The following is a 27,836-nucleotide window of genomic DNA, read 5'->3' on the forward strand; positions in this document are numbered from 1 at the left end:
CCCGTGTGATCCCTGTTCTTGCCGCCACGTAGGGACCATAGAAAACCGGCGAACGTGATCGCCACTCCGGTACCGCTGCTGGGGTGGGCACGCGGTCTGGTTTCAAGCCAGCAGCCGTGCTGCGGCGGTAACGCCGGTACGGCTGATGCCGGGTTGTCGGGTGTCCGAAACGTCAGCGCTCCCTTGGCAGCCAGCTGCCCCAGCGCTGGGCACCAGCCCCTTCGCTCCCGGTCAGCCCGTTCTGAGCCAGTCTCCGCTCGTGATTTCGGTCTCACTTGAACTTTAGTGCTTTTGGCACAGTTCAGCTTGGACACGAGGACGCTTGGGCAGCGCCGGCACGGGCCGGTCACAGAGCACAGCAGACTGGCTGTGGTTTGAGCTCACTCTCCTGCGTGGGAGTGTTAGAAACCAGCCAGCTCCACCGCGGGACTAATTCTGCGCACAGGCCTGCGTGTGATTGACGGGCATGTCAGGAGAAGGGGCTCCCCTCCCGGCTAAAAAAGCAGCACGCTGCTCCGCTGCAGCCTGGCGCCCTGCCCTGCCTGCGGCCTGGCCTCGCTGGCAGTCGGTGGCCGGGGTGCTGGGTACGGCTGCGACAGACCAGCTCCCGCAGGAGCGCGGCCGGCCGCCTTTTTCCGCTGCACCTTCCCATGATCGGAAGGTATTTGGAGCTTTTCTGTCTATGCGCCGACATTTTGCAGGACTGTGGGAGTGGAAACCTGCGCGCTTTGACTGCCCTGGTGTTTACACTGCGAACTGTCAGCAGCTTTCCCCTGCTGACCCAGTGCCAGCGCTGCTGGCGGGGCCGTGCAGCCTGAGCCCAGACGCGGGTGACTTGGCCTCCCTGCCTGACACAGAGCCACAGCCAACGCCAGTGCTTCGGCCGCGGTCAGTGCTCTGGTGCCTGCAGAGGGGGTTCTCGGTGCGGAGCATCCCGTGCAGGTGAGTTACGGGGCTGTTAACAGGTTACCTCCTGCTAGCCGTCACGTTTCCATAAAGCACTTTGGGGTTACAGCATTTCCCAGTGCTTTGATGGAAATCCCCTTCTCCTGCAGAAACTGTGTCTTTGCACAAGGCCAGCTTCAAGACCTTTAAGATTTACTGCAGCCTCCCCTTAACTGTGTCTGTCACGAACTGTGTTCTGCAGAATAGTCCCAGCTCTGTTAAATGGTTTATTTCATCCTGTCTGACAGAGAGGCCACAGTGCCCTGCCCAGCAGCAGCCCTGGAGCACAGCTGCAGCCACTTTTTTTACTTAACGCATCTTTTTCTTTTCTCCAGATTTTCCCTTTTTCCCTTTTTCTTTCTGCTTTGATAGCTGTTTCTCCCGCATCTTCCTGAGGGCCTGGTAGGGGCCAAGGCTTCTGCGGACCATTGTAGCTCTCCACCAGGCCTGCAGCTGGAAGAGAGAGAGAGGTCTTAGGAGAAATCGCTTGCTGTGGTACCTGGTACAGCTCAATGACCGGAGAGCCTGTCCCGCACCCCCCAGCTGCAGGAGGGCACCCCTGGCCCACGGAGCAACAGCTGGGCCTGTGCTGGTTATGCTGACGGTATCCGCGTGTGGGCTGAGGGCATCTGTTGCTGGTGGCAAGGGGACAAATGTGGGAACTGCCCCACGCCCCTCCCTGTATCGCCCGTGCAGCGGGGCTGTGTGATGGGCACAACCCCGTGTCATTCGAGGAGACTTGCTTCTCCCTTTTGTTCCCCTCTCAGACCTGCAGCCAGCTGCTGGCTTTGCAGCTGCCCCAGTGCAAGGGGACAGGCTTTGGCTGTCCTCTGCTTGTGCCGCCCCGCACCAGCCAACTGTCTTGGGCTGTTTTCTGCTTGAACAAAGCCTGTGGTGTGAACTCCCAGCTACTGATGGAGCAGCACCACCTCAGCTTCGCTGCCCTTTACCTTCAGGATGCTCTTCAGCTCCAGGGCGTCCTGCTCTAGTTGTCTTCTTTTAGCCTCCTTTTCCGCTCGGTCGCTGATGATGGTTTCCTCAAATGTCTGGCACTGCAAGATAGCACGGGGGTAGCAACAGCTGCATGAAAAACACATCCCCTAAACTGCAGGGCCAACCTTCGAGGCTCACTCTGCCCAGCAGCTTGCCAGAGCAGGGCAGGACTCGCCCAGACCCTGGTGCAAGGAGTCTTCTCTGGCTGCCTGCTGGTCTCACCCTTGCTTCACGCCTTTCACAGCCCAGCCAGGGCTGCTCCGGCCCGTGGGATGCGGTGTGGATTCCCACCTTTGCACCAGGGAGCTCCGCGGCAGCCCAAGGGTGACATGTGAGCGCAGACCTTCCTCCCCCACCTCCTTCACTTGAGCCTTCCCAAATCCAGATGGCAAATGTTGCTCGTTACCACTGTCAGTCCTAAGGCACTGAGAGCTGCTGCCAAAGTGAAACCTCTTGCCACCTGGGTGTAATTAACCCTCTGATCCTGTGCTGTAAAATGGCTGGCTGATGGCGTCTCAGGCAACAGATGGTGGTAGGACGGAGCCGTGCTCCCCCAGGCTAGGCAGCAGATGATGAACAAACACACTTGGGACGCTGAGTTGACAGTGTACAGAGTGGAAAATAAGCCCACAAGCAGGGAAACTTCTAATTCGGTACCATCGTCTCAGACCCAGTGACAGTAAGGAATGATTACAAGTTAATTCCTTCTGGCTTTAAAACACCCCTTTTTCTAGACATTTCTCTCTGCCCTGTGCCACCTGCTCCACTGTGCCTGCAAGCTGTGATCAGAGCCCAGAGGTTAACCAAGAAACCAGTGTGGGACAGGAATGGCTTTAACTGGAATCGATTCCCTTATAACAACTGTGCCGCTGTGAATGTGCATCTGCAGGAAGGGATGAGGTGCCTTTTCCAGTCTCGGCCTGTCTTACCCCAGTGCTGCTGGAAGGAGCAGATCTGTTCAGACTCAGGTAACAAACTAAGGTGAGGCATACGGACGGGTGGGACAGTGTCTTTGCCCCTCACAAAGGCTGTCAATAGCTCGCTGATCGCTTGCTGGTATTTGAAAATAGCTGTAGGGGAAACATCATCATCCTTCCTTGATGTCACACGTGACAAACAGAAGATGACTACTCGGTCCCTGCCTTCCCAGGACCACTGCTTATAAACCCTCCCTACACCTCAAGATTACTTTTTTTCCCCCCATGGTCCTGGTTCCTTATCTGAATGAGAGAAGGAAAAAAACTGGGATGCAGTTTTGCGTGGCTGAGCACTGACATGGTGCTGAATGTCTTACCTCCTTGGCAATTCTCTGCAGCATTTCCAAGTTGTTTGCCTTTGATGCTTTTAGGGCATTCAGTTCTTCATCTTTAGCATCTATGCTGTGTTCATACTTGTCCATCCAGTATTCCAGCTCCTCTTCCACCTTCTGCATGGGGACAGAGTGGTGCTCAGCACAGTACAAAGAGGGTACAGGGGAAAGATTTGCTACTGCTGTGTGGCCTGCTGTCAGGATGGTGGTAAGGGTCCCGTAAATTTTGCATGGTCAGTGTTTCGTTCTCACCTTGAAAGGGTCAAACCCCTAGGCCTAGTGATAAATTACTGGTGGCCTGCAAGCCCTTCACTGGGTTCACCACAGCAGCTGCAGAACTGGACTGGGGATGAAGAGAGACTAAGTTGGACTTCCAGAGGTGCACGAGGAGTGGAGAAGCACTGGGTGTTAGTTTTGTGCACAGTCAACCCTGGTGAAGTAAGTGACAACCAGAAGCCCTTCTTCATGTATATACAGAGGGAGGGGGAGGGGTTAAGAAAAAGAATTTTTTGGTGCAAAAGCTTTTATCCTCTGCCTGACTCCCTACTCACTTTCTGGATTAAGCCCAACGCACCAGGAATAAGGTCCCAGGGGACAGCACTTCACGCTATTTCAGGTTGTGAACTTGGCTTTTGTCTCACTCGTGAATAGGAGGGCAGGTGTTTCTGAAACCGTGACCCAGATGACTTCCTCCCATTCACAAGTAACTTCTCCATAGCAACAACCACGATTGCTTGCATGGAAAAATAATCTGAGGAAAAGCATCAATCTCATTACAGCATCACAGCTGGACACACAAGGGAGATGGAGGGCATGGTCATCCTCTTCTCTGTGTGCCTCTATAAAGCCACCAGCTGCCTGAGTACAGAGAGGCTTGTACTATGCCGTCTGGTAGAGGTCAAATAAGCTGCAGCTTGTTCCCAGAAAGTCCCCTCACTATGAAGCGCTGATCAGATTAAGGCTCTGGGATATAGAGGACACTACTTAATTGCTCACAAGATACAGCACTTCTTTGCACTCAGATTACATTTTTTTTAAATTTATTATCTTCTATTAAATTTTATACTGGTGGTGATGTTAGGTACCCTGCGGTAGTAGAGGTTTTCTTCCAGTCATACAGTTTATGACACTCTTTCCAGTGTTATTTGCTGTAATGGGCTCTGCTGTTGACAATCGGGAAGTTCTGAACCTCTGGATCAACAGCACAAGGACATTCATGGTTGCTGCTGAAAATGGCTACGATAATTGTGAGTTGGCAATTATCAACGCTGCTTCTTCCTCAGATTAAGGTATGGTAAAACCAGGCTGGCAGTTTGTGTTATTTCTTCCTTAGTGCCCCCCCTGTGCAACACTTGGGTCTGTGAAACGGCTGCCCTCACTTTGTGCACTTGCACTCTTCATGGGGTCACTGGGAGTCCCAGCTACTGCCAAGGAGGGTCTAAATAAAATTCCAGTTAGCTGAATACAACTATCTGAGGGAGGAAAAATCCGTAACACCCGAATAAACAATGCTAATCATTACATGAACTCTAATTTTAAGGAAATGTATCCAAATGTAGCATATCCCAGGTCTGGGAGAGCTGGGTTAATTAACACTTGAGGATATGTAGTCATTCAAACAGTAGCAATCACGAACCTGGTAAATTTGATGGAGCAATAACTGGTTTTCTTTAGATACTAATTGATGGTATAATGTTTATCAGTTGCTATTTTAAGGATTAGCAGACAGTCACACATACCTTATAGTGTTGCCTGAGGAAATTTTCAATCTCCATGTGGACTCGCATCTCCTCCTCAGTTTTGCTCCTCAACTTCTGTGATCAGCGCAGACAGAAAACACGAGAGACAATGTCAGTGCAAACGTGTGTGCAAACAGGTGCTGCCGAAGGCCCAGCTGGTGAGCAAGAGTGCAGGAGCCCCCTGTGCAGTCCACAGCCATATTTCCCAGTGACAAAATTAACCCAGGCAGTCCTTGCCCCTGGGCCATCCATGAAAAAGGGACAACTAGATCAGAACTTGATCAGTCAAAAAAAAAACCAAAACAAAAAGCTTGCAAAACCAGAACAGTTTTCTATTCCAGCTCACCTTACCGCATCAACAGCTCTATCAGCATAATGTGCTGTGGGCCATGCTGGGAGCTTAGGCTGCTTGTGTTGCTAAACAGCCTTGTAACTGCGGCCCCTGGACATAGTTACGGGTCTGTTTCTCTGACGATGGTGTTAGTTTAAGCAGTCCCTGCCTCCAGCCGCTGTCCCCTGCAGCCATGCCAGCTGTGCTGTTGCTGTGTGCGTGACCATACAGAGAAGCAATGGAAAAGAGAAAGATTTCTAACCTGGATGAGTTTCCTGATCCAGTTCCAACAGTTGTGTTGGCGACTGTGATGGGGAACAGAAAGGGCATCTAGGGAGTAAGGGAGGACTTTTTTCTTAGGAGCTGGAGATGCCTCCCAGTAGGGGCCATGGGAAGGGCTTACCTGAATTTCCATGTCCAGGGCATTCTCTGCATTGCTGCACTTCTTCTGGGTTTGGTGGACCTGGAGGTCTGTGCTTTTCTTCACGTAGCAGCTCTCCATGTTCATTTTGGCCTTCATCTCTTGGAGCTCGTCTTTGAGGTAAAGAATCACACTATCTCGGTTCTGGTGTGGAGACAGAAGAAGCACAAAAGCAAGGCCAGAGACTGCGGTCAGCTCACTTTCTTAATCTCTCCACTCCTTGATAGCCTGGTCTCTTCTGAGTTTATAAGCTTCACACGTTCCCTGAATGTTGCTCCATTTCACCCTCTACTTCAAAGGGAAGTTTGATTTGTAACCCACACAGAAGGCAATAAGCCCGTCAGCAAGGACAGATTACGTCTGGAGAGGGTGGAATGATGAACAGAGTGGGACAAGAAGCCTGGCCTTCTGGTCTCTGGTCCAGGAAGGGATTCAGTCATGCCTGTTAGAAGCATGAAAGAAGCCAAACAATTCAACTGCTTAAAGTTAGGCCTTACTAACCTCTTGGATTAGGCTGTCTCAGTGAGTGAGCGAGCATCTGTAAGATGAGGATAATGCCTCAGCCTGACATAAGCTGCAGTTTGATTTCCTAATGTATACTCTATTGCTTGGATTCATTTTTTTCTAGTTATGCAGCAACTGTATAAATATCACCTTAGGAACAGGTGAAAATCCAATCTTGTCTTACTTGCGTGTTTAAACAGTTCTTTCTTGAAATCTTACCAGGTAGATGGTACCCGCTTTGTTATAAAAGCATACACCCAGGGTGAGGAAGAAGTACCAAGGAAAAGCTGGCTATGAGCTTCCAGCCTCTCCCTGTGCCTTGTTTCACGATGGAACTGAGCTTTCCTGGGGGAATTCTGTCCCTGGAAGCTCCCCCGTCGGCAAGAATCCTGAGCCAGTGTGTCTATTTGTCTGGCTTTTGGAGCATGCTCGGGAAGCAAAGTGCATTTGTTTTATTTGGGATTGTTGTTTTGTTTACTCTTTTTTAATGAATTTCTTTGACTAACAGATAAAAGTTCATTAATCTGGGGTTGGAACTTGGAAGAACCGCCTGTAGAATGAAAAACTCTAGACTTTTGTATTAAGAGTTAAAAGGTCATCAAAGTCTGCTGTGCAATTATGCAAGATCAATCTTAATGCCTCTGGTTTGGCGCCTGATTGCTCCATTACAGCCTTTCTCTTTGCTTTCCTGCCATGCTCTGACAGGTTTGACATTCATCAGCCAGACCTTGCAGCTGAAGATGAAATACCAAAGTGCTGGCATTTAAATGTTTTGAAGCCCACGTATCTTGTCTCTGAAGCACCATCACATTCCTTAGCTGTGTAAACATGGAAAAATGCCACAGGAGGAAGCCAGCTCAATAGTGCTGTGTTTAAAAGCCTCTGCAGCATGACTCATTTGGAAAAGGTTTCCTTATAAGAAGACTTTGGAACAGTTAAAAGGAAAATCCTTCCCCCTGCAACCCTTGTCGGACATAGGAAGAGTAAAGTAAGTTTATAAGGCTCAGGGCAATTAGGGGCCTTGGCTGATGCTGTTTTGTGGGTTTAGAAGTCATGCATTCACATTTTTTTGAAGGCTTCCAAAATCAGATACTATTTTACAGCCATATCATCATATGACTGCAGACAGCTACAGGCATGACCTGTTTGTGCCCTGTTAAGGTTTCTGGTAATGGCTTTTATTTTCCCTGGTATGAAATTTTGGTGGGCATTGGGATGGGTTGTGTTCCTGGTCAGGAGACACGGGCGGTGAATGTAGCACTTTGAGATTGTCTTCCTGTGTCATGGCGGAATTACGTCTAAATTGAAAGGCTGGCAGAGAGACTGGGGAGACGCGAATGCAGAACACCCATTTTTTGTGACACTGAGGCTCAGCAAAGCCAAGCGCTGCTGATGCCAGTGTGTTACTGCTATCTGCTAAGGATCTGCAAACAGGTCAGAAAAAAGGGTTCAGCCTAGATCACAGAGTACTCAGATATTAGAGAGGTGGAGCAGAGCATGAACACTTCGCCAGATTATTTTCTATTTCGTATTTTAGTAAAGCAGAGGGAAAAGTGCTTTTGATTCCAGTGCCCTGAGCCTGGGATGGGGGCCCATCTGCTCTGTTTGTTTTCTTCGTTGTATGGCATGTCAGTGGTTTGGATTTGGTCTGCGGTATTGTAAAACATTTTCGTTAGAGGTGGGGAGTCTGGGGGCTTGGTTACACAACCCAAAGCAGACGGGAAATGAAATGCAAAACCCCACTGATGGTTTACAGCAACGCATTCGCTTGGAGAGGGCAGCTACTGCAGCCCAGCTGATGGACCTGGCACTGCAGAACTGGGGCACATTTGTTAGTAGGTTGTGGGTAGTAAATGCCCACAAGCCGTGCACACCATCTGTAGAGTATGCTGTTCCATGAGCTTCAGGGATAGGCACTGGGAAAATGAGTTAATTAATTCTGGTTTATCATAGCAAAGGTCCCAGCCAGGACACAGAGCAGTTTCATAGTTAATGCAGTAAGCCTCTGGGCTGCTTATTTGGGATGACTTCAGCGTCGAATCTGCCAAACCAAAGATGCAAAATCATACCCCATGTGTACAAAACTATCACAAAACTGGCAGAGACCAAGATCAAAACCCAGGAAATAGTTGTCAAGAGCCAGTCTGCTTCACAAGCAGGTAAACAAGCTGATTTGTTCTGATCTCTCAGTTCACAGAATCAGCTCAGAGGCCTGTCTGCTGCTGTTACCACGCGGTGCCATAGGAGTCTGCCCCACAGATGCTGTCTGGCTGCAAAAGCAACTGCATTTAGCTGGAGAGGGTATGTGTGCTCCTGTATTTTCATTTACTTTGATTTATCTGTCTTGCAAGTGTCACCTAGATCTCTCAGCTCTTCCACGTCAGTTAGTATTTACAGTCACTTAAAATACAGCTAGTTACAAAAATAGCCAACAGGCGTAAACAGTCGGAGGAATTTCTCCAGCAGCTGGATAAACACCCTGCTACCAGCAGCGCACCCAGTGCTCGCCATTTGGCAAGCACCGGGAGGCGGCAGGGAAATGGGTGCTGTGCTCTATGCAGGCAGGATCGTGCGGGCAGGGCGCCCTGCTGCCTGCCTCCTGGCTTCCACACCGAGTGTGTATGAGCTCAGGTCTCTCCCCTGGCAGCTGCAATATCTCAGCTTGCAAAGCCTAAAGATACGCTTCGATCTACACACCTGCTGCAGCCTGGACTTGCTCCCCCCGAAACCACAACGTGCAGCCCTACAGACACTTCAATAAGGCCGTAAGCGCATTTCTGTCCCAGCTGCCAGAACATCCCCATGCTGCACACCCCCTAGAAATGCCTCAGCGAAAAGGACAGCAGGCCTGGAAGGCCACCCGGTTTGACACCATGGCTTCTGCAGCCCTCCACTAGCTCGCCTCCGATCCCCAAAACTGAGGGGGCAAGCCGTGTGAGGGGCAGTTTGCTGGCAGAGGGAGCAGACCTGAGGACAGCAGTGCTCTTGTCAAAAGTCCTGTCCCTCTGGAGCCGGGTTTGGATCTAGCGCACCAGCTCTGGGTCCTGCTGAGCTGCCCTGGGGCTGTGCCAGCAGTGGAATGAAGTCACCCAGGAGCTCAGGACTATCACAAACCTTGTGCCTTCTAGTGTAATCGCCTAGTGCATTTTTCCACTGGAAACCACTCCACCAGTGAGTGCATGTTTAAAACATTCCCCCAGAACACTTCTTTGATGCCTTTGTCCTCCTGGCAGAGATAACAGAAGTGACATGATGGATTTTTGTCGCGCTACTAAAAGCACCATCGAGCGGTGCAGTGATACAGCTGAGCTGGGTGTGTTATGACAGCCTACATAAAATAAAAGTTACAAACCTGTTTTCACTGGTACCGTGGTGCAACGTCTTGGTTTTCTGTCTGGTTGGTAACCTGCAATATTACTGCTTGTTATAAAATTATACCGTGACTTGACACATGTATGGCATGAGTATACCACAAAATCTACAAGAGATGAAAAGCCTTTGGGTGAATACCAATGCAGGAACTCTAAAGTTTACATTTCCTGCATTTTTATGTTAAATTATATAATCCTATACAATATTAACTTGCTTTAGAATCTGTACAGACTGCCATCACTTGTCCAGGAAACCAGAGGAAGTGAGTAATTCTGTACAAGCTAGAAAGTGAACACTGCAGCAGCAAACAGAATTCCTGCAGCCAAGCTAGAGCCATCGGTGATGCTCCTGCATGGAGGGGGAAGAGCAGAACCACACGGATCATTTCAGCTCCTTTAGAGACATCCGTGCTTTCCAAGAGAAAATAAAACAAAATAAATAAGAATATTCAGCATTGATTTGTGTTCCATTAAAAAGAAAAATGAGCCGAGCAGGCTAATACAGCATTAATCAGCATCTCATTAAGAGGCAGCAAGATTGAAAATACAAAGATACAGGCAGCATGCATAAAGTAAAGGCCGTGTTTTTCTGGTTCCATGATTTGATTTGCTTGCTTTTGTTTTCTCATCCACTAGTCTGGAGACAACCATGTAGGCTTTTGTCTACAGGTCTGTGCATTACTGTTGTTCAAAGTACTCCAAAATCAGCAATCTGTATTTTTGTTCTTAATTAGTTGGCAAGGTGACAGATAATGCAAGTGTCTGTAAAACTGCCTATGGGAAAATCCCATATGAAGCGAATAGAAATTATTCTCCCTTGGGAGACATAGTGAGACACCATTATTTTTGGCACAGGAGGAAAGCAGTACTTGAAAGTAGTCTTGTCTTTGATTTGTTATCAAAGCTGAAACTATAAGGAAGCCCAGAAAAGGGCTTTTAAGCTGGAAATATAAAAACAAAATCCCAGATGAGTGCAGATCCCAATTGATGAGGCAAAAAGGAAGAGCCAAATTAGCAGAAAGTACTGAAAGAACACGGAGAAAAGCACCCTCTCAGGATGGGAGCTACATACCTTCTTATGACTGCAAGAGGTAGGAGGGGTGCAGGGCAGGACACAGAGAAGCGCCCAGCCTGACTGCACAGTGCCACAACATTGCTGCTAGTGCGAGACAGGATGACTGTAGCCCCCCGTACACCAGTTCCTGACAAGGCATTAAACCAGAACCAGATACGTATATTGTGTGCGCAGACACTGTGAGGTTTGAGGAGCACTCCCTCATCATGTGCACTAGCTAGGGGAGTGGGAGAACGAGAGCTTCCCGGGAGCCGTCAGAATCTGAATGAGAAGGGACAATGTGCAGAAGCAAATGGACAACATACAGTCTGCCACACAGATGTCAAGGGACTTTTGGGTTGTCCCATAGGGCCTGGAAACAGGCTCTCATATCATTTCCAGTGGCAGTAAGTGTATATTGAGGTATACAGCTCCCCTTCTCAGTCCTGGCTCTGACCTCTACATCCTTTAGATGTTCTGTTCAAATCTGTAGGGGAAGAAAGTTCATCCTGCATTTCTCTTTTAGTTGCCACAACTCTTCTTCCTTGGTTTGTCTCCTAAATTGCTTATTCTCCATTTTCTTCAGCGACTCTTCTTCTTTCTCCTCTCTGTTACGACCACATCGGTTTTTTTCCAGTGTTCTTTTCATCTTGCTGTGCTTCCCAGTACGTTATGCCTTTCCAGGATCTCTACTAGTAGATGAGTACTGGCCCAAAGGAATTTTCCTATCTTGTACATTCCTGCTTTCTTCTCTGCTGTTCTAATATCTCCCCTGGACTTCTGGTGTTTCTTCAGTTATAGACAGCTGCATACGCTATCAGCGCAAACAGATCCTTCATGTTCTTGCAGCCATCCTGTATTTACAGTTAAACTTTCCACTGCACATGCATCCAGGCTGCCAACACAAAACCTTTATGTTCTATAAACTGTACTTCACCAGCATGTCAGTGGCTTACAGTTCCTCTCTGTAGCCAACTATATCCTGGCTTGATTACTGTCCATGCTTCTGTCCGAAGACAAAATTCAGTGATAGCAAATCTTTCCTCAGACGCCCTTGCTGTTCTCTTTCTCAGTACTGAACCAAGCACCAGATTCTTGTTCCTTCTTCCTGTCCTTGTAGAGCTCTGAACCTGCCTACCTTTTGCTTGTTTTCTATCACAGACTCTTTCCTGCCTCAGCAAGGCCAGGCTATGTTTCTATGTTTCTGCACAGAACTGCGTGTGCTTGTGCTGCAAAGCACTCACGAGCATCAAGTCCGAGCTGTCTGGTGAGCATCCTAGTGACCAGTGACATGCCATTCAATTGATCTGCATTTGTTGTAGCAAGTCTGACATTTCCAGAATGCCCCACATTTAGTGTGCATGCACGCACTATTTGTGTGCTGCAGGCAGAAGGGCTGAAGCTTTCCAGAAAGATCAAGTTGACAGCATATGTGCAATAACATTGATTTTCCCTTTTGTAAAAATCCTACATTTGGGATTTTCTAATATCTGGAAGCCTAGGAAAATAGATTAACACCATGACATTTTCACCAGACAAAGTCGAAAAATGATGTGCCCCTATGCCAGGCATCTTCTTTCCCTGTCCTTCATCATCACAATTTCTTCTGTGCCAGGCATCACGTCTGCATGAGTATGTATAACAGAACCTTAGATACTGCTATCTACAGATAACCTGTTTCTTACTGATCACAGATATTGGTGCTTTGCTGCTCCCAGCAGTGTTTTTGGGGTATTCTAATTTGATCATGGTCTCTCATGATTATGAGCATTTTGAGCTCCCATTTGAAGACCACTGGACACTGCTCTTAAAGTCATTAACAGGCTTATTAAAACTACAGATCTTTATTGCAATTATTCTGCTTCTATATTCCTAAATGATGGATCATTATACATGCCACATGTCCTCTCATCTGAATGCTAGTTCCTGGGCAGCAGAGGCAAGCTTGCTAACAGGCTTCCCCCCTGGCATGATGCCCAGTGCTAAGTCATCTCACCTGAAGTTCTATTTCAGTTTGTTCCTTGACATCTTGCAGCTGTTTCTCGAGTGACTTTATCTCCTCCTTTCCTTCCTCCTCCCTGAAGAAAAATGGGAAAATACAATCACTTAAATATATCAAAAAAGACAAGAGCTGTTGACTTAGAAGGAGAGCTTCCTGTCTCCTGATCCATTGTGGCACCTAGCTGAACACTGTCCCACTGATCCCGCTCTCTCAGTGAGTTTCTAACAACTGAACTAGAAGGAGCGGACACAAAAGCTCAGCCTCCTTCTTCAAACCAGCAGAAGACAAGCTGTTTCCTGTGGCTTGAGCAGCAAAAAAGGCATTCATCCCTTCACTGAGCCTCAGGCAGGCTGCACATCTGCAAGTCAGAAACAGAGACTTCTCACCAAAGCTAGTGACTTGGTAAATAAATCCTGAAAGAAGAGGTGCACAGACTGAGCAAGGAAGATGGGAATGAAAGGAAGAATAAGCCAAAACCCAGGGGATGCTCTTCTTGGAAGCCTGGAGTGGAGTTGAGGATGATGCAATTCCTATAGCAGAGGGAAGATGCCTTCACTGAGTAACTATTTCTGCGTTTCAGGCAAAAATCTCCCTGATTCTGTGAAAAAGCATGCCTAATCAGCAGACAGTGCCAAATTGTGTAAGTTTCATTATATATATGGAGAATTTTTTCTTTCTTTCAAAATTATTTTCAGTCTTTCAAAAAACATTGCCTCAGGTTCTGAGATCCATGAAGAGATACGAGTGAAAGCCAAAAGCTAGAGAAGTGTCTACCTGTCTAAAAAAACTCAAATGCAGTAACTTTCTAGGTCTTCTTCTCTTCACTCGGAGTGCTTTTCTAAGTTTTTATGCTTATGATTTGATTTAAAGCTAGTAAATGCTACAGTTCATACCTGAGACTTTGTACCATATCCCAGCCTTACAATCAAACATACACTTCATTTTCAGAGCCCTTAGCTGGGTGACTGTAATGAACAAAAGCCCCTGATAAAGAGTTCCATCCTTACTGCAGACTGCTTTCAGACTAGTATATTGACACAAAACCAGGCAAGTATAAATTATATTGAAAGACAGATCAAGGGAATTCCACGAAAAGAATGTATAGCAGAACAGACAATATATTGACTAGATATGGTTGCCAAAACGGAATAAAAAGTATTATGTCCTTTCTAATTGTAATTGGTCTGCTCCTTTCCACCTTCCAGTATTGGATAGTTATTCCACAAGGAATTGTTGCCTTCATCTTTGTTTTCTGTCCCTTCCATGGATAAACAATAAACCCATTGGTTTTAGACAGTGGAAGAGTTGGGGTTTGTGCTTGAAATCACACATTTCAGACCCCTGAGCCACCACCGGAGCTGCTCCAGTAGGTTGGACTCATGACAAATCATGACTTTGTCTACCTTCAATGATAGGCCTGAGCTGCTACTCAGAACAAAGTAGCTTTAAAATGGTCAAATACTTCTCTAATGAGTGCTATTCTCTCTGACAGGTTTGAGATTGAACCAGAGCTTCACATGCTGAAAAAAACTCCATACCTTTAGTGCACAGAACTTTGAGCTAAGGAATCACCAGTCTGAGTTGATAACAAACCCGTACCCTGTGAGGCTGGGGACAGAAGAGGATCTGTAGCGCAGTGGCCGGTGGATTAGTTTTAAATAGGACAACTGCCTCTGTCACCATCTGTGCTAGCCCCTTGCTGCTACTGGGAAAAGGGACCACATTAGCATATGGGTCAGAGCAGATTCTCCTGAGCACCACATAACCTAAAGACCGTATGTTGCTGGCCCTGATTTGAACAGACTCTCTGCTGCTCTGGCTTTCGCTGGGGACAAGAGTTAAAGATCAGGGAGCTCCTGCACTGCATTATGTTTTAATTGATACAGGGCAGCATTTGCACTAATGCAGACACTGGTGTCCAGTCTGGTCAAAGCTCAGGCAATTCCTAGCTCAGATCATCATCAGAGCCATCCATTATTTCTTTCTGAAGGGGAAAGAAATACAATTTGTAAAGCAGACAGAATAATTCAAGCTGAAAAAGCGGAATCCATTCTGTATTTTGGGTTGTGGCTTTTTTCTTCTTAGCATGTACTAAGCAGGAAGTACTGAACACAGTTAAGAGGCTGAACACAGCACTAACCTCATGAGGATGTCATGAAACTTGCTCTTTCTTGCCTTCTCTCTCTCATTAGCTTCTGTCAGGCTATTAAATGTTCCCAATTCCTGCATCTTTTTCATAGTAATTGTAATTACATCACTTGCATACTGCCTGCCAGGAAAAGGAACACAACAGTAATTTATAGGTACTGGTAATACAGTGTCTGGTGCCTTTATCCATTATTGTTTACAGCTAAGAAGGGAAGGAAATATAAGATCCCATTTCTGTTCTTATGTCCTATCAAACTCAGGAGTGCTTCTCCCATGGTATCTGCTTCCTGTACATCTGGAGAACTCTGTATTAGGAGTTCATAACTTATAATTTTAAAATGCTGTCCCGAATGCTAGTCTAGGAAATAGCAAAAAGGCAAAAACATACCCATGCCATGCCATGGCCAGCCAGGAAGAAGGCTGCTGGCCTGCAGTAGTGGTGACAGATAGGTGGATCTTGGAAAACAAGACCTGGGGATGCAGATGAGTGTGTCTGTGAAGGGATATCTGGGTGTCAAAATATCCCAGTACAGCCCTAAGCTGATCTTAACAAATCCATGGGCTTGCCCAGTTTATTGAATTTCATAGTGCTTTGAAATATGGTCTTTATATTTTAGCTGCATTTTCCTCATTTGTGTTAGCATCTTCTTTAAACTTTTTGTTGAAATAACATTAAAGAACAGAAGCCAGGATGCAGAAAAATGCATACTGAATGCTCAGCTCCCCAGTCCATCTTTTAAACCAAAGGCTGCTGGTACTTCTGCAAATCAAGGCACTGGATTAGGTGCAGGAGTAAAATTTATTTAAAAAAAAAATAAACTCTTTGGTCTTTATATACATTATCTGTTCTATAAAGAATGGCTGTAGCTGCCATAGAAGCTCTGTGTGCCCTGCAAATAAGTGAGTTCACGAGACAATGCTCAGATCCCACTTTGTCTGTACATACCTGCTAGGGGAGCCTGACTCCAGATACCAGAACTTCAGCACTGGTAGTAAGTACCTGGTGTGAATTCCACCCAATCAACCATTATACTCTGGGTAGTATTTTGCAACTCCATTCAAAATAAACTGATCATCATTACTTAGCATCCAGAGGCAAGCAAAGGCCAGAACTAAATGGCCTATGAAGCTAGACCCTGCTGCTCTCTTTAGAGGTACTCCTTCTGGACCAAGCTGAGGTACACCAGCAGCAGGTGAGCAGGGAACTTGCATTTTTGCTTTCAAGAGATTTGACTGAGAACTTTACAGCTCCGAGCATCCCCACAGTTACCATATTTGTGCTTCACTCACCTGTCAGCCTGAATCTTTCTGAGATTCTCTACTGATAAAGCACTGTCTTTCATGGCCCTATTGGAAAGATGATGGATTCTTTTTAGATCCTCAGTTTTCCCCAGCTGCTGCTCGTGTTTGCTGCTTTTCAGAGACATGAAGGTAACTGTTTCCCCACTCCCTTGCCTTGCTGACATAAGCTCTTGGTAGCTAATATCCAGCTCCTTCTGGGTCTCTCTGATTTCTTTCATTTCCTGGATGCCAGTCTAAAAGGGAATCAGAGAGACCTGCTTGCACACTGGGCAGTAGAAATAAACCCTCTGCATCATTATCTGAGAGGAAGAAAAATTAATAATAATCTAGAATGAAGCTATTCTAAGAGCAGTTGATAGTGTATGTTACATTCTGCACAGAGTAGAAGAACAGAAATGTTTCTCTTGGGTTAGCTTTGAGCACACAATGTAGACTTATTAAAGTTCTTGGGATCAAAAGTTCTAAAGTGGCTATAAAAGGCCTCAAAAGGTGAATTCATCTGCCCCAAGAGATGATGGTTCAGACTCTCATTCCTGACACGTTTTTAATGATGTCCAGCAATGGAGATTAACCACCCTTCTGCCAGTGCCAGCATATCACAACAATCTTTACCATAAGAAAGATTTTTTTCTCATCAGCTGCAGTTGAGCCCCTGGCGGCTTCTCCTAGTCTCTAGGAGAACAAATAATTTCATTCTTCTTTGCAGCAGCTTTTATGTACTGGAAGACTGTTAGCCTGCTTCCCCTCTGCCTTCTCTCTATCTTGGCTATTTCCCACTGCTTGTCACCATGACATTTCCCTACAATATTATTGTTATAACAAGAGCTGAGATGTGTGAAATAAATGATAGGCATCAGCCATCTACTTAGCTGGGTTTTTTTGAGAGTGACAACAGAGGAAGTATAACATGAATTCAAAGAAGAAGTTCAAAATATTGTCAGTTCTCTTCTACATGGAAAGGTATCTTGTGGCTGTGCACAATTTTATTAAAAAAGAAAACGTCCCAGAAAAGCAAAAGCACGCTATAAAATCGGCTGAGCCCTTGCTTCTAGGAATTTCTCTGCTTTATGTGCTATGGGTAAGAAAGCAGGTGTATGCAGTGGGACATTAAAAGAGAAAATTTTCTTGCCTGTCTACCAGTATCTCTGTGGCTGAACACTTAGTAGCAGTACACTGAAGCCAGTAACGCAGTCACTGCCAGCCCCATCCCAGTCCAGAGCTGCCTACTCCCCACCCTGGCTGCTTGGGGAAATGGATTAAAGGACTCACTGAGCTGAAGTATTTTCCAGCAAAAAGGAAAAAAAAATAATTCATTTTTAGCAGCACCAGTTCACAGCCCAGATCCCTCCACAGCCACATGCACACGTTTGTGCCAACACAGCACAGAGGGCAGAGTAATAGGCAGTCAGGGCAGCAACTGTGTATGCCAGTACCTCCAAGAAGTTACTTGTCGAGCGAGGCTCCATTAGTGGCCTGCGACGCTGCCGTGCTCTGCGAGGGCAGTGAGCAGGGCACTGCAAGGGGCTGCTTCGTTCCAAGTTCTGAGTATCTGGGACATCTCCGGATGGGATGAATCCACCTCTGGCAGTGCCTGACTCACCACTGACTACTGACGAAGTCTAGGTGACTACATGCTTAATTTCTGGACATTTCAATTTACATTAAATGAATCGCATGCAAAATATACACAGACCAATGAAAATTACATCGTTAACTAGAAAAAAAAAAAAGGTTTAAATAGTTTGCTGGTGATGGCTGTACTTCAGAAAGAACTGAGTTTGGCAAACAGGCTTTAATATCATGTAGATTTTATGAATGTTCTGACAAATGTTTTTTAATGTCTGGGAAAGTTCAAGACAGGCTATAACTGGATTGTCTATAAACAGGAGGGACTTGCATGCTAATAATTACCAAATAACTATGTAAGAGCAAGGGATTTGTAAACTGCATGTGTTGCCATCCATGTATTCTCCTAGCTGTTTATCTTTTGCTAGTCTTTTTGCCCAAAATTCTGCAAACAGAAAGGCAGCTTTCCTCTGGGGGATGCCCTGCGTGAAGCAATGTACAAAGTCCCTGATTTGGAAAATCGATGAGGTGCTGGCCAACACTGTAATTAATCCTCTCAAAACTGTCATCAACTGAAATTTAGATGTCAGTCTTTGAAAATGTTGTTGATTTGTTTGACTGACAGAGCTCCAGGGTGCTTTGTAAATACAAGTCTTCTCCAAATACAGTAACAGACAAATGTAAACTGAGAAACGAGGAGGAATATCAAATTACAGAGCACCAAAGTTAGCAAGTAGCTTCCCTAAGCCATTTTCTTGTTTCAAAATTGTTTCCTTCTCGATTTGTTTTGGCATCTTTAAGAACACAAGCAGGGTTTATAGTCTGTGAGAAAATTGTGGCTTAAGTAGTGACTTGGTAAAAATGAGCATCTGTGATTGAAGAGAAAAGCTAAGGTGTTTTCTTTGTAATGTAAGTGTTAGTAGGTCTACCAACCTCAGTCTGTGTGTCTGAAGAACTCCTACTGTCCTCGAGATATATGCTCTTTCTCTGTGATTTTGTTGCTGGCAAAGAGGTTTCCCACCCAGGTCTCTGAGGGAGAAGCATCCTCTGGAAGCAGGTGAGACTGGCTCACAGGACTCTCTTAGGGGAGGAGTGCCCTCTGTTGCACAGTCTAAGCATCGTTCATGCCCTAAAATTTACTGAAACACCAGTTTCTGCTGCTTGGCACTGGATTTTTGAAAAGTAGGTGGTATGGAAAGGAAACACGTAGAAAATAACATATTGATTTACCTTCCTCTTGCATTCTTAGTGGTACGTTAGACAGAGCAAACAGCATTGGACCTGAAAACTCAGATCCCAGTTTTTATTTCCATCCTAGTCACACACTTTTTGAGTTCCTTTTAAAAAAGTTTCAAACTGGCTTAAATTGGAAACCATCTGCTATGTCACTTAAAATATATGACGACAGAACTTAGAACCGTTTACCCCTCAGGACTGTCCCATCCTGTTGCATGTGTCTATCAGCTACCAGAAATATCACATCTTCCTCCACAGCAACACACCTCTGCCTGAGAATTAGGGCTTCTTCTCTGCTCTTTGTATCTCTGCCCAAGCCCTGTTAGTTATGATGCCTATTAGAAATCAATTAATTAATAATGGTCATTGAGAATGGGCAGTTACTAACCTATTCTGAAGTGGAATCTTTCTTAATTCATTGTCTGCGGGGACTAAAGGAACTTTAGCATGGACTTAGAGAGGAACAGAATTACCCTGGGTTTGAGTACTTTCAAATATACTACTCTTTTGTATCTACATAAGAACCTTATGTTTTTCTTCCTTTTCCCTAATGCTTTGCTTGTCATCTAACCACCAAGATTTTAAAATTATAAGCCCAGGAACCTCATCTTGGGTCAATAGAGTTTTTTGCACAAAACCTTGACAGAGGCTTCTCAGTGATGCTGCAGTTGATCAGCCATGCACTTTCATTGTCTTTCTTCACCCAAGGGTCATGGAGCACTTAGAAAAAATATGAACTGATTTTTTAAAAAATGGTGGTAGAAAACATAAAACCAAGACAAGAAAAAAAAAATTTTTTTTTAAGCAGGGAGGATAGAGGCACATACGTGGCTGAAGTCTGTCTTGCCCTCATATGAAACTGGCATGATATATCCAAGAATTGAGAGTTGATCCACACAATTCTCCAGCACAGCAGTAAACAGCAGAGCTTCCAGATGAGTGAATTTTTCCATTTCTTTAGTCTCTGTGTTCTTGCTAAGAGGAACAAAGACAAAAGGTACCAATGAGAAAGACTATGGTGTTAGTAATGTTAGTAACAGTAGTTTAAACTAAAGGTAGAGCTGAAGTAGTATTGGCAACCTTTCATATACTTCCCTAGCTTTGTTTATAGCCTTTCATACACTGTTTATGAGGGGAGCCATGCTCTGCTAATGGCTGCATTCAGGGACAGTGGAAATGTTTAGCTTTCACAAAACAAAGTAGGTCCTGGTCCCTCCTACAGTAGATTGGGGTAGACAGGCTGAGAAGAGAATGGATATGGAAGTCACAAACTAGGTGAGGTGGCCTCACCATTCAGTTCAAGGGGGAACAGTGTTTCATGATGGACTTTGTTCTTTGGGAAACAACAGAACGAAGGTGCTTTTTTAAAAGGAAAAAAAATATCCACACCTTATAAAATCTCAGATGGCGAACCTTCATGCTCTAATCATTCCTTGTTATTACTATGTAGCCTTAACACTTTTATGATCCCAGTCCCCTCAGCAGGAACTGTTACCACCTTAAGATGCTGAAAGTCAAACAAAAACCAGTATCTGGACTAAGTAAACTATCTTTAACATTCTGTGTTGTTTTATTTTAAAATGCATTTCAAATATGAAACTGCTCAGATGTATACTTAAGCATCCCTTTGTCTTGCTCACATGTATACTTAAGCATCCCTTTGTCTTGCTCACAGACATTTTTTTGTTGTTGTTGAAGAAAATAATTTACAATTGGAACATGAAATTAATTTCACTTGCATAAAACACGGGCCACTTTTCAGTGCAGGTTTATTAGATCTCTATCAGAACAGAATAGGTAAACCAAACAAATATAACTTAGATTTTATGCATTTGTTTCTTGATGTCCCTGACTCCTACAGTAAGTTGTTTAATACAATGTATTGAAATGTAGTGTCCTTTGTAATAGGACATGGCTCCCCTTGTGCATGAGACTACAATAAAAAGCCTAGTGTGTGAGTGGCAGTCTTTTTCATGACAGCTATATGTACAGTCAATGAAACTGGAATATTGCTCCTTTCAGCCTAGACCCTTTTCTTTGATTAACTGAATAATAACTTAGAATGCAAGACTACCAGGTGCACAGTCTTGCATTAAGGGTTTTCACAAGAGTTTCTGCTATGAAGGTGGGAGCACAGGGTGGAAGAGAGGGTTCAGGGGTGGCATGACTCCAGTGTTGTGAACCACGAATAATGCCAAGTCCTATGATGTAGCAAGACTGCTATTTTCAGCAGATAAAAAGAAGTACTAGTGCTGCTGCATAAGGCTTCAGTAAACCTCATATAAGGCATGGTGCATGTTTCTAGTTGTTTGTGTTTAAAAACAAGCACAGGTACAGAAGGCGACTAGTGGCATGATCATGCGAATAGAAATTCCCTTTTACAAGGGATTAAAAGAATTGAGGGTTGTGATTACTCTCTATAATGTAAATATATGAAGAGCAGATACCAGGGAGAGACAGAGCTATTTAAGTTAAAGGATAATACTGGTCCAGGGTCAAAGGAGTATAATTTCCCCATAGCCAGGCAATTATGATAAGGTCTCTAACTTCTGCATGGGTGAAGATACGGAACAGCCTTTCAGAGAAGATAATCATAGAGGCACCCTAAATTACTTCAAGAAGCTTGCTTAAATCATGGCAGGAGAAGATAACAGCAAAGGAGTGATTCTGAATATTACAAATATGTTTACTATCCTTCTTGTATTTATATTGTCTTACCTAATTCCCACTGTTCAGGTCTTTTGATGGCCACCTATGACTAAGCAGGAATTGATTTCCTCATTTTGCTTCTGAATTTTTTTTCTCTTTCTCTTAAATACAAAAAAAAAAATGCTACAGCTTGAGATAGAAATCTGATAATTAACAAACAAATAGCTAATGATGTGTGTAATAAACTAAACCCATCACTTTTCCTTTCTTTTCAACCTTCAAATCAATGATAGAAGTGGAGATGCATGAATGAAGTATTTTTACATAGAGAAAGCCGGATCATGTCTCTTTCCAGTCAACAGGCACTAATAAAATATTTGTAAAACTTTTACTTGTTTTTATCTTTTTAAAAAATCTGTGATCCAAATGTTGAGTCTAAACAACATAAGGATAATCTATTACATGTAGAGTCCTAATGCTAAAAATACAGTGAAAAAAGATCTGTTGTGAGATAGCTGTGACAGATGATTACAACAGCATTCTTGAAAGAAGAAACAACACTTGAAGCTCTCATAGGAAAAAGTGACTTTTTTGGAAACAAAGGAGAATGCAACAACTTTCCTTTATCCCATCAGCAGCTTCTGTCCAAGAAAGAATTAAGTCAAGATATTAATATGCATTAAGAAAGTTCACAGCTGGAATGTTTCTCTAAAGCCTGCTGGTTTGCTCCCCCTGTGTATCTCCTCCTATAACCGTATACTCACTCAGCAGATGCGCGTGCCAAGCCAGCACACTCTGGGCTTATGTTGACTTGGAAGTGAGAAGGAAACCACTGTCTGGGGCGTTAAGAAACACTGCAAATAGTCAGCTGCTCTCCCTGGATTTTAGCGTTTACACAGTGCCCACAGATCATCCTGATGCAGCCGTTGGCATCAACCTTAATCACTGTGCTTTGCTGAACTCCTTCATTAAACTGCATTAATAAAAAAAAAAGAGGTATGTGAAGCTTGCCCCAAGAGTCTAGGTTGACATTCTTTCCCTGCTGATCTAAAAGGAAAGAAAAACATATCAAGAAATAATTTTTAAAACAACTGTATAAAAGGTCTGGCCTCCTGTCCCTTTGGGGATTGCAACTCCCTCTGCTGTGTGAGAGTCCTGGATGCATGTTTCTCCCATCCTGCTGCCTGATAAACTAAAAAGGCTTCAAAGGCAGCATGTTTTACAGCATTCCTTATAGTTGATTAAGGAGATACCAATGAATTCCAGTGATAAAATGTGAAGCTGGGAACATTACATCTTCTTTAGCTCCATTTTGCAAATGATTGGCAAAGAGAGATTCTGAATATCCACAGTAGCAGTGACTGGGCCACAAATCAGAAATACCTTAGTTTTTAACAAAAAAAAATAATCTCTTAGGCAAGCAAAATAGTTGTGGCCTTACAAAACTCTGCCTACCACTCAAATGTTAGAATGTAAGTTGCTCATCTGAAGAGAGAGAGAGAGGAAAAGAAACCTTGAAAAGCTGAAGTAATCTTGGTTTTGGCAATTTAGGACTAACTGTAGAGAGACATTTTGCTCCTGCTGTCTGAGGATGTGCTGATGAGAACCCTGGAGAACTGAGCACAGGAGTGAAAGACATGGTGCTACTTTTATCTGTACGTCCATATGGGACTAAATCTGCATGGGACATTAAAGATAAGATTTAGAGAGCATTTACTGGCTGTGTCATCTCCACTGCTGGAAAAGAGAGTGTTCTGACAGGTAGTTTATTCTCCTCAAAGCAGGGATTGTGTCCTTTCTCTGCGCAGAGATTCCCAGCACACATTTGGTACTGTTAAGTGGGTAGATTACTGAACATTGCTTTGCTTTCTACCTTTTCCTTAAAATAGAAGCCAGCAGAATAATTTGGAGAATTCATGTTTCATCCCTTCTTTGCTCCTACCTCCTAACAATTTAATTTATTTAAAGAAAACCTCTGCTTATGCATGCTTACAAGGCATTAAGTGCTTCTGCCCTGGCCCAGCAAAATACAGATAGACTTAATTGTACTCCTGCATCAGGATTTAATTCCTCAGTCCAGGTTCAAGGTCTCCAGGCCCAGCCAGTGACAAGATGATGGTAGATTTTGCTCCTGAGGTCCAATTTTTCATAAATATGCTCTGGGCACATGTTCAAATGCAGCTTAAGGCACTTTAGGAACAAAGTTACAGGGAAAGTCCAGACAGCCAGGGCATATTTTGTATTTGGAGTAAGTTCCTAAATCACTGAAAGTGCTCTGAGAATGCATCTGAATTTCTGGCTGAGGGAAGTGAGGGAAATCTGGAGCGAATGACCCTGATGTGGGAAAACGGGTAAGTACATGCTTCCACCTGCTCTTCTTTAGGAAAACACAGGAATGTGAAATTTCATTACAGGGATTTGAGCATAGAAATGAAGTTTTCTGTCACCAAGGCGATATCGGGAATAAAATGTTGAGATGATTCACTGATGAAGGTGAGCCCGGAGGCGGGCAGGCAGGGCCTGGAGGCAGCCATCAGAAGAGCCCCCCGAGCCCGGCCGCCCCCCGAAACGCCGAGAGCTGCCCTTCGCCGCCTCCCGCCCCCTCGCAGCCCCCCGCCCTGCCAGGCCTCCCCTCCACCCACGCACCGGGATTTACCCCCCGCTCCCACCCCGGGCGTCCGCAGGGCGCTGCCCACAGCAGCTGGGCCGCCGGTACCGGGCCGGGCACCCCCTCGCTCGCTCGCCCGCCTGCCCGCCCGCCGCTGGTGCTGGGAGCGGCCCGGCCGCGGCCCGCTGCAGCGCTCACCGGGACGCGGCGGCGGTGGCGCCCGTCTCCATGACGACCCCCACGCTCCGGGGGCCTCGCGGGGCTGCCCGTACGGGTGCCTGCACGGCGGGGCTGGGGCCGCCCCTGCCCGGATCGCCGCCCGGGGGAGGGAGGGGGCGCGGGGCAGCGGGCGCGGGACGGCGCTGGGGGCGATGTACCCGACCCGCCGGGGCCGCCTGGGTTTCGCCCGCTCAGGCGGTGCTGGCGCCCCCGCGGGGGTCCTGCCCGCCCATATCCCGGAAGGCAGCGCGGCGGGGCTCCCTTTTGCCGCCATCTTGGCTCGGCGCCGCGGGGTGAGCCGGGGAGCGGCGGCGCGGGGTGGCGGGCAGGGGGAGCTGCCCCCGCCGTGGGGCCGTCGGCGGGCGCGAGGCTCCCGGCGCGCTGCGGCTGGCGCCGTGCGGAGCGGGTGGAGGGCGGGATGGCGCCGATGTGCGGCGGATGGTCCCGGCCGCGGGTTGAGGCCCGCAGCTGAAATAGGGCTGGAGCGTCCCGTTCCGTGGGGAAGCGGAGGGGTGCCCTTCCCTGCCCCGTGAGCCGGAGCCCGGCCTGGGGCGGCTGGCGGCCCGCGTCGCCTTGCTCTGGGTGGCCGCCGGCCGGCAGAATGTCGCGGCCCCCGGACTGGGCCTGCGGAGCCGCCGGCCTGCGGGACTCATGGCTTGTGTGTCCCTTCTAGGCCTGCAGGGACCGGGGCTTCAGGAGGACACAATGACCGGCAGGTGAGTGACAGCCCCGAGGTGGCTCTGGGCTCGCTGTTACGGTGCGCTTTCGACAAGTCCTCTAGACAAGCTGAGCGTTTCTGAGAGCTTTTGTTAAAGCTGCGGGCAGTCATCCGTTTTCCTGCGGCAGTTCTCATTTTCCAGGGCCGCTTCTCTGCCCAGTATCCTGCTGGGCCTTCTATTAAACGCACCCAGTTGTAGCTCCCTGTTCTGAAGCTGGTTGTAGCTGTTGGTGCTGTGGGCCACGCTTTCCCTGGCCTGTCAGTAGATGCAGGATATTAATGGTCGTTTTGATAGCATAGTCTTTGCGCACCTGCACTGTACAGCAGAGGCTTTGACATACTGCTTCTTTGGGTAAGGGAGCTGCTGTGCCATCGAGTTTTCCCTATGGTGGGTGTAGGGCTTGAGTTTGTAAATGGTGGAGGGATTGAATCTGAATCACAGCTTTTTGTCTTGATATTTATGTGTGGAGTTTATCTCACGTTGTGCATGCGTGGAAGGTGGTACTGGATAGCTTAGTTTGATCCCTGTTGTGCTATGGGACAGTTGCTGGATGCAGTTGAGACAGTCATGCTGTGTACACCGTGTGTGGAATGAGTCCTATGGTTGCCTTACCTGTGTAGTACAGGCAGGTCTTCATCATGAAGAATTGTTGAGTTTGTGTAATGTTTCTTGTCCAGTGTATGTGGGACTGTCTCTCTACAAATTAGCAGCGGTTAATATCTTCTATAGCAGTTACTGCAGCACAGGAGATTCAGTTGATGTTACCTATAGAAAAAAAAGTAGTATTTATTCATCACTGAGTGTTAGTAGATATTTGAAAACGTAACACCTACTAGTGCTGAAGCACTTCGGTTGTAGTGTGAAGCCTGTAGTGGCAGAAATTTATAACAAGCAGAAGGATACAAAGTGCTCATAAATACTTCATGTTCCAGTTACTTAGCTTTCCTCTGTTGACTGAACATAAGGATTTGCAGTAATTTATAAAAGCAAAAGCGACAGGATTTTTTCCTCAGCTAAATCTCTACTGGTGTGGAAATAGTTTGTGCTGAAACAGTACCTGATTTTACATTTGATACTTTGGAGTGAATTGCAATTTGTAAATGTTTTCCATGCCTTTAGGCTGTGGTGCAAGGCCATCTTTGCTGGCTACAAACGTGGCCTCCGAAACCAGCGGGAGCACACAGCCCTTTTGAAAATTGAAGGTGTTTATGCCCGTCAGGAGACAGACTTCTACTTGGGCAAGAGGTGCGCCTACGTATACAAAGCTAAAAAGTAAGTTACTATTTATTAGTATGCCAAATTAGCCAATTCCTATGTCAGCTTTTGTAAATGTCAGGATGTGAGCAGTCTGTTTATAGAGCTTTTTTGTTAGAACAAAAATAAATTGGGCTCAATATATCAATAAAATGTCCGTGAAGTACTGTATAGACCAGTTTCCTGGGTTGGTTTCATTTTTGAAGTCCAGCAGAAATACTTTGTGAAGTCTGGAGGAATTTGTATCCTGCCTTTTGCATGCTGATGTCAGAGCACTGTCAATTCTGCTGTGCTGGCATTGGTGGAGGCCTTAAGAACAGTTACTTACTAACTTCCACTTTTCTTTGAGTGTAATTGTTAAGAGTTCCGAATTGCATTGAATAAAACTGATCAGACTGTTATCTTGGAAATGATGGTGGTCAGGCTGGCATATAGCTTTTCTTGTAAAGCAATTTTTAGCAGTCTGTCCCAGTGGCTTAGGCCTCTCCAGCCTTAGTGTCCAGAGAAATCTTACAAATAAGATGTTTCATTTTCTTTGGAGTTGAAATTGAGGAGGTTTTGGATTGATCATATTAGTATCAGTGTTTTCCAAATTCTTAAGCTTTTTAACTTGTTTATAGCTCTCCAGTGGAGCTTCTGGTAAGTTACAAGCTGCACTGCTTACCCATTTGGAAGGTATTGTGAAAATTGCAGGCCTAATGAATTTCACAGGTAAATAATAGTGGAAGATACGTTATTAAAGGACAGTTGTGGAATAAAGTTAATGAAGTGTCTTAAGGAGCCTGCATTGTCTGTACTGTCATTGATCAGTCCTGTACAGAGCTGTGACTGGTGTGCTCAGCAGTTCTTTTCCTCTCTCCTCAGCAACACCGTAACCCCTGGTGGCAAGCCCAACAGGACACGAGTGATCTGGGGGAAGGTAACCCGCGCACATGGGAACAGTGGCATGGTTCGTGCCAAGTTCCGCTCCAACCTTCCTGCCAAGGCCATTGGACACAGAATCCGAGTGGTAAGTAGATTTATTTTAGCAACAAGTTATTGGCAGTTTTTGGTGTGCCTTTTTTTTTAATCCTACTTAGTATGAGGAAAAACTTGAGCTATGGTTTTGCTCTGTTGCTGTTGTGTATTTGACGTGGCAATTTGAGAAGTGCTCCTTCTGGAGCTAGGAAAGGTTTGCTGCTGGCTTGTTGTGCTGAGGGGGGGGATTGTCTCATTGCCAAGGGTTCTGTATGCTTGCTCAGGTTGACTGGAAGGACTTCTCAAGTTCCAGGACTGCTCCCCAGCTCCCTTCTAAAGTTATCTTGTACATGTATTTTTGTACCCTCCTACTCCAGTTCCTACCTGTTGATAAGATTCTACTCCTACCTCCCAAATGTTTTAACTGAGGGGTGTGCTGTCCTGGTTTGTCCACTAGCACCTCCTCCACAGTTGATGTTTTGGCCCCAGGGCTTCAGTGAGACTGTCCC

General features: G+C 45.9%; 2 protein-coding genes and 1 long non-coding RNA gene across 10 annotated transcripts in view; 2 read left to right on the forward strand and 1 right to left on the reverse strand.

Moving 5' to 3' along the window:
• Window positions 1-9,609, forward strand: LOC106112532 (uncharacterized). Of its 6 annotated transcripts, none has more exons than XR_008749412.1 (6): window positions 1-942; window positions 2,673-2,919; window positions 4,387-4,536; window positions 5,739-5,858; window positions 6,948-7,230; window positions 8,433-9,609. It is a non-coding gene; the product is annotated as an uncharacterized LOC106112532 (long non-coding RNA). The 6 variants fall into 6 exon arrangements; XR_008749411.1 differs by lacking the exon at window positions 1-942 and adding an exon at window positions 2,006-2,269; XR_008749414.1 differs by lacking the exon at window positions 2,673-2,919 and having other exon boundaries at window positions 2-942.
• Window positions 949-24,671, reverse strand: IQCG (IQ motif containing G). 3 transcript variants are annotated; one of them, XM_055817211.1, is made up of 10 exons: window positions 24,377-24,476; window positions 19,749-19,896; window positions 16,108-16,352; window positions 14,810-14,938; window positions 12,664-12,745; window positions 5,721-5,882; window positions 4,987-5,061; window positions 3,233-3,364; window positions 1,896-1,997; window positions 949-1,398 (listed from the first exon to the last, which is right to left on the reverse strand). In XM_055817211.1, exons 1-10 carry the CDS (start codon window positions 24,406-24,408, stop codon window positions 1,255-1,257), a joined length of 1,251 nt encoding a protein of 416 aa, XP_055673186.1. In that variant the 5' UTR covers window positions 24,409-24,476; the 3' UTR covers window positions 949-1,254. The 3 variants fall into 3 exon arrangements, with proteins under 3 accessions (XP_055673186.1, XP_055673185.1, XP_055673187.1); XM_055817210.1 differs by lacking the exon at window positions 16,108-16,352 and having other exon boundaries at window positions 24,377-24,671; XM_055817212.1 differs by lacking the exons at window positions 14,810-14,938; window positions 16,108-16,352 and having other exon boundaries at window positions 24,377-24,671.
• Window positions 24,561-27,836, forward strand: part of RPL35A (ribosomal protein L35a) — a 3,737-nt gene continuing 461 nt past the window's right edge. The window contains exons 1-4 of the mRNA XM_055817213.1: window positions 24,561-24,690; window positions 25,071-25,113; window positions 26,236-26,388; window positions 27,235-27,379. Coding sequence (XP_055673188.1) covers window positions 25,103-25,113; window positions 26,236-26,388; window positions 27,235-27,379 — 309 coding nt within the window. The 5' untranslated portion in view covers window positions 24,561-24,690; window positions 25,071-25,102. The remainder of the gene's footprint in view (window positions 24,691-25,070; window positions 25,114-26,235; window positions 26,389-27,234; window positions 27,380-27,836) is intronic.

The sequence above is a fragment of the Falco peregrinus genome, chromosome 12 (genome assembly GCF_023634155.1).
Source record: "Falco peregrinus isolate bFalPer1 chromosome 12, bFalPer1.pri, whole genome shotgun sequence".
NCBI lineage: Eukaryota > Metazoa > Chordata > Aves > Falconiformes > Falconidae > Falco > Falco peregrinus.

Excerpts from the sequence above, each read along its gene's own strand:
- IQCG (XM_055817210.1), bottom strand. The coding sequence starts at position 24,671 with ATGGCGGCAAAAGGGAGCCCCGCCGCGCTGCCTTCCGGGATATGGGCG. Across the intron at positions 12,746-14,809 it reads TTTCATGACATCCTCATGAG|GGAGGAGGAAGGAAAGGAGG; the intron begins GTTAGTGCTGTG and ends ATTTTTCTTCAG. Across the intron at positions 5,062-5,720 it reads CCCTGGACATGGAAATTCAG|AAGTTGAGGAGCAAAACTGA; the intron begins GTAAGCCCTTCC and ends CGCTGATCACAG.